The sequence below is a fragment of the Meriones unguiculatus genome, chromosome 9 (assembly GCF_030254825.1).
Source record: "Meriones unguiculatus strain TT.TT164.6M chromosome 9, Bangor_MerUng_6.1, whole genome shotgun sequence".
NCBI classification, from domain to species: domain Eukaryota; kingdom Metazoa; phylum Chordata; class Mammalia; order Rodentia; family Muridae; genus Meriones; species Meriones unguiculatus.
In genome coordinates this window covers 58,821,956-58,828,339 of record NC_083357.1, presented here as the reverse complement: position 1 = coordinate 58,828,339, position 6,384 = coordinate 58,821,956, and the positions used below count along the sequence as shown (strand labels likewise).

At 36.3% G+C, this 6,384-nt stretch overlaps 1 protein-coding gene across 1 annotated transcript; it reads right to left on the bottom strand.

Annotated features, from left to right (window-relative positions):
- Window positions 1–4,083: 4,083 nt before the first annotated feature.
- LOC110540639 (olfactory receptor 4K2-like) lies at window positions 4,084–5,044 on the bottom strand. Its single transcript, XM_021627390.2, has one exon. The coding sequence runs from the start codon at window positions 5,041–5,043 to the stop codon at window positions 4,084–4,086; it is 960 nt and encodes a 319-aa protein (XP_021483065.1). The 5' UTR covers window position 5,044.
- Between the last annotated feature and the right edge of the window lie 1,340 nt (window positions 5,045–6,384).

The window sequence follows — 6,384 nt, the reverse complement described above, 5'->3', positions numbered from 1 at the left end:
AGGTCTCATCAGGACTGTCTTTCATAGTCTTCCTCTGTGGCCTGGTCAGGCTGCCCCCCACTTCCAGGGAGGTGATTGAAGAACTAGCCACTGAGTTCATGTCAGAGACAGCCCCTGCTCCTCTTATTAGGGGACCCACTTGGACACTGAGCTGCCATGGGCTACTTCTGTGCAGTGGTTCTAGGTTATCTCCATGAATGGTCCTTGGTTGGAGTATCAATCTCAGGAAAGACCTCTAGGCCCAGATTTTTTGGTTCTGCTGTTCTCCTCATGGAGCTCCAGACCCTTCCAGGTCTTTCTATCTCCCCCTTTTGTCATAAGATTCCCTCCACTCTGCCCAAAGTTTGGCTGTGAGTTTCAGCATTTGCTTTAATACCCTACTGCGTAGTCTTTCAGAGGCCCTCTGTGGTAGGCTCCTGTCTTGTTCCTTATTTTCAACTTCTTCCAATGTCCATCCTATTTACCTTTCTGAATGAAGATTGAACATCTTATCCAGGGTCCTCCTACTTGATTAGCTCCTTTAAGTGTGCAGATTTTAGTATGATTATCCTATATTATGTCCAACATAATATTCCCAATAGAAGAATATCAAATGGCAGAGAAACACTTAAAGAAATGTTCAACATCCTTACTCCTCAGGGAAATGCAAATCATAACAACCCTGAGATTTCACCTTACACCCATCAGAATGGCTAAGATAAAAAACTCAAGTGACAACACATGCTGGAGAGGATGTAGAGAAAGGGGAACCCTCCTGCATTGCTGGTAAGAATGTAAACTTGTACAACCACTTTGGAAATTAATTTGGTGCTTTCTAGACAATTGGGAATAGCACTACCTCAATATCCAGCTATATCGCTCCTAGGCATAAGATGCTCAAGTATACAACAAGGACATTTTCTCAACCATGTTTGTAGAAGCTTTATTTGTAATAGCCAGAATCTGGAAACAACCCAGATGTCACTCAGTTGAGGAATGGATACAGAGACTGTTGCACATTTACACAATGGAATACTACTCAGCAATTAAAAACAAGGAAATCATGAAATTTGCAGACAAATGGTGGGAACTAGAAAAGATCATCCTGAGTGAGTTATCCCAGAAGCAGAGAGACACATGGTATATACTCACAATTTACATTTTATCCGTTTTTTTTTCCTATTTTCTTAGCCATTACCTGTTTTCTCTTGACAGTATGATTTATGCAGCTCAGGCAAATATTTTATCAACCAAGCTCTACCTCCAGCCTTCCATAATTTTCCTTTCTTTTTAAAATCTTTATATATTTTCGTATTTATTTTTACTTTATCTATTTATTATATCACATGTTAAAAAATCTGACAGCATTATTTGGAGAGTCTATTTGCCATTACCACTCATTTTGTCTCTCTGCTTATCAACTTAAAAACTCTGAAATAGCCTCTAAAACAACACCTCCTTAATAGTGTGTACGATAGTGCAGATTACTTAAAATTTCCCTTGGCCTGGTGTTCTAATATTATCTGCCTTCCATGCATCTGTGATGCTTTGCAGTCTCCTTTATGCTTCAGAAACTCAATGTTAAAGGGCACCATTCTTCCTACTGCTTAGAGACTCTGAATCCACTGCTTATTTAGGAAAGAATGTTATCGAATCACCCTTTGTAGATCCTATTTAACAGGTTTAAGTGGTTTCTGTAACACATGGAGGCATCTTGCATGCCGACACCTCATGCTGATGTTACAAGGAAGGCAGTAGTCAATTTTCTTCATATATGAAGTATTCTACAGTTAGCCACCCTACATCCTCTTCATTCTCAATTACAAGGCCGATGGTACTCAGTCTCATTATTCACTCGCACTGCAAAGCCGTGTCCTGCCAACTACATTCCTGAGGGATTCAGACAAATGCTTTTAAGTTTGAAAATTCTCCACATAAGCATTGAATATTGACAATACCTCTGCCAAAATATTCTTTGTTTTCACAATTTATTTTATATTTTTGATACTATTATATAATTGCATCATTTCCCCTTTTCTTTCCTTCCTCCAAGTCCTCTCACATACCCCTTCTTGCTCTTTCCAATTCTTGGATTTTTTTGGTTTACATTTTTACTTTCTTTTTGTTTACATTTAAATTTACTCTGAACACTATTTCACTATTTAAAGATTATTCTTTTCTCAAAGTTTCAAATAGCAGTTTACCATTTAAAAATTACTTAAATATTAATATATTTAATTTATTTACACAATTGTACTTTATATTGTGACCAATTCAGTGATGTTTCAACAAATGAGAAATATTTCCATTGTGAAAATCAGTTCACTTTAAAAAGTTCATTAAACAAGTAAATATTAAATGGAACAATTATTGGGAATGTTACTAAAACATTAGCTAAAGTAGTGTAAATGAATGGACCTTAATATGTAACTATACCTAAGAGAACATAGTCTAAAAATCCATTTATAACAGAATTTCGTCTAAAATTATGCAATCATTTCACTGCTATAAATGTGCTCTCTGCTTATGTTAATACCACTGATGTCTTTATTGTTAATTTCAAAGTAGGCTTAAAATCTTAAACAAAATATCTCATATTTTACACTTGTTTGTTCAGTATGTTTAAATGAAAGAAACAGAAATTTGAAGAGCATTATGTCCCTCTTAAAAATTGGCCTAACCTAAAAATTTAGAGATGTCTTATTCTTAATTCATCTCTTTACAGAATTCTTTAATTCATATATAATTTGTGGTTTTCTTCAATTGCTTAATCACTTCAATAAATAAAAACAACTAAATGTTCTTAAATATTTGTTTGCTGCATGTTCTACCTTTGGTGGTTGCATCTGGAAAATATATTTGATATTATTTTTACAAATACTATTTAGTAAATTTAAAATAATAATAAACTATTCAATGTTTGCTATCATTTTAAAAGATCATTTGTAAAATACAGTAAACATAATCACAATATTTTAAGTGTTCTAATATTTGAAATTTAAATCACTGTCAGTGGGGTGATGGCCATTCCTAGTGTACAAAAAAAGACAATGTTTAAAAACATGTATCACACTTATTTGCTTCTAAAAACACACTTATTAAATTAACAGTGTATTACTAAACAGAAACTATTTTTTTTTTACAAATTATTAAACAGAAATTACTATTTCATGAAAAGGTAAAAAGATATAATAATTTAGAGTTAAGCTGGGTTTGGTGGTCCATGCCTTTGGTGGTCCTCCCAACAATTGGGAGGCATAGGCAGATGGATCTCTGTGAATTCCAGGCCAGCCTGGTCTACAGAGGGAATTCTAGGCAGCCAGGACTGCAGAGAGAAACTGTGCCTCAAAGAAACCAAATAAATAAATAAGAGTTAAATATTATTCTTCGTGAGTTTGATTATTATCATGATCTATCCTTAAATTAATTCTGTTGTTGACTTCCACGGACCTGTTGAAACAGAAATCACAACTTTGCATCTCAGCTCCTAACACTGAATTTCAGGACTGTTACAGTAGTCTATAAATTCTCCTTGTCAGAAGGAGGTGTTGAAGCAGCGCTGCTGTGATGATTAATGAAGTGGTCGGAGGTAAGAATGAGATGCTAATATACCAATGTGCTCCTTACTCTATGTGGTCAATGGAGAAATCACATTCACATAGTTCCTTTACACCTCATCTACCTTTTCATATTTATATATAATGGTACTTCTCTAATTCCAGACATTACAAACTGCCTTAAATGTGAAGTAGGCTCAGGGATGTGGAAAATGATGGGTTAGGGACAGAAATTAATTCTCTACAGCAGTGAAGAATTCCTAAATATCATAGAAATCTTGCTCATTTGTCATGCTTTAGGGGGTTTCTTGAGTTTCTGTGTGTACATACTGGAATTAGTTCCTTTAATCACTTAGTTCCTCTTTAAGTTGTACCTATTATTTGGTCCTCTTTTAAACAGTAAATCCTGTTATTTTTATAGACAGGTTTTTTTTTGGAAGCAATTATTTCTATTAACTTCTTTTTAAAGTTTCAAAATGTACATTTTCTACATGCATAACACAGAATTGTTGTTTCACAAAACCTGTTACACCTAATAATAAAGAATTTAAAACTCTAAAGAATGCAAAGGAGTTTCTGTACTGAAATTTAGGAACTTGCTTCTCAGCTTCCTCATGGCAGACTTTACCTCTTGATTTCTCAAAGTATATATTAATGGGTTCAGAATGGGAGTGAAGATGGTATAGAATACAGACAGGACCTTTTCTATCACAAAGCTGTTTTGTGGCCACATATAGATAAAGATGCATGGCCCAAAGAACATAAAGACAACAATAAAATGAGCTGTACAGGTAGAAAGAGCCTTAGATGATCCTCCAGAAGAATGGTGCTTTATTGTAACCAGCACAATCACATATGAATTAAATAACAGAATAAAGCAAGACAAAGCAATAATGCCACTTGTTGAAATCATAAAGAGACCAAGAACATAAGTATCCACACAAGCCAGCTGGAATACGACAGGAAGGTCACAGAAAAAGCTATCTATCTTATTGGGGCCACAGAATGGTAATGTGAGGGCAAATATGACCTGGCTCATTGAATGCATGGTTCCCACAATCCACGAGGACACCACGAAGGCGACACACACCTGGGGACTAATGATTGAAGCATAGCGCAGAGGTTTACAGATTGCAACATACCTGTCAAAGGACATAGCCATGAGTAAAATAATCTCTGTACCAGTGAAGAGGTGGAGAAAGAAAATCTGAGCGATGCATCCACCGAAAGAGATCGTTTTATGATCCGTTAGATAATCTATGATCATCTTGGGTGTGGCAAAGGAAGCAAGAGACATGTCAATAATAGAAAGGTTGGCAAGCAGGAAATACATAGCAGAGTGCAGGTGAGAGTCAGATGTGACGGTGACAAGGATGACGCTATTACTCACCATCGTTGCCACATAAAAGAATGAAAACACTATGAAGAAAAATATCCGTAGCTCCCAGGAGTTAGAGAGTCCCAGCAAAACAAATTCAGTCACAGCAGACTTATTAGCCACATTCATCTTCTGGGTTCATAGGCAGAAGCCTGTACAAAGACGAAATATATGTAAATGCTTATTTACTTTATTCTCACTATCTGTTTTCTTTATTTTATCTAATATGTTGACTCAAGAGAAGTTTATACAACATTAGTAAAGAAGCGAATACTGCTTAAGTAAACGTACTGAAAAAAAAAATCACTCTTTTCTGGCGCTAAATACTAGTCAAATGCAAATAATATGAACAGATCTACCGTACACTTGTCCGTCTGTTCATATGCATAATAATAATGTTGATAGCTAATGTTTTGTATGAACTTTTTCCTGCTGATAATGTACTAAACAAATATAAAGAAACACACAATTGGTTACTGAGCTACCACAGGCTACATCTGAGTGGAGGTTCTAGGTTACGTCCATACATGGTCCTTGGTTGAATGTCAGTCTCAGAAAAGACCCTGTGCCCAGATATATTTGGTCCTTGTGGAGCTCCTATCCTTTCCCCATCAGACTAACTCCCCTTCTTTCTTATGATTCCCTGTACTCTGCCAAAGGTTTGGTCATGAGTCTTTGCTTTGAAAACACTGCTAGTTAGAGTCTTTCAGATGCGCTCAGTAGACTCCTGTCATACGTTCAATGCACATCCCATCTGTCTTTCTAAATGAGGATTGATCATCTTACCCCATGTCCGCTCAATTGATTATCTTTTTTAGGTGTATAGATGTAGCCTGTGGTAGCTCAGTAACCAATTGGTTTCCCAAAGTGAGGGGAACAGGGACTATTTCTAACAGGAACTCGATGACTGGCTCTTTGGTCTCCCCACCCCCGAAGGGAGGAGCAGTCCTGTTAGGCCACAGAGGAGGGCTTTGCAGCCAGTCCTGAAGATACCTGATAAAACAGGATCAGATGAATGGGGAGGAGGTGCCCCCCATCAGTGGACTTGGAAAGGGGCACGGTGGAGATGAGGGAGGGAGGGAGGGAGGGACTGGGAGGGAATGAGGGATCGGGACACGGCTGGGATACAGAGTTAATAAAATGTAACTGATAAAAAAAATAAATAAATAAATAAAAAAAAATTAAAAAAAAAAAAACCCACACAATTGGATATAAATATACAGTGAGTCGTTGCAAATACAGTCATAAAGATAGCCTTATTCAAAAATCAAATAAAATACATCACATGTAAAGAATCTTAAGTAACATAACATCACTTCATAGGACAGTTGCAGAAAAGTTATTAACTTCCAAAGAACTGTTGTCATATTTATAAAATGAGTTTCCTAGTTGATTCTTAGCAGACAAACAAATTGGCTTTCCTGGTACTGATGGAAAAGCCTGTCTTATTTACATTCGCATGTACAAAAC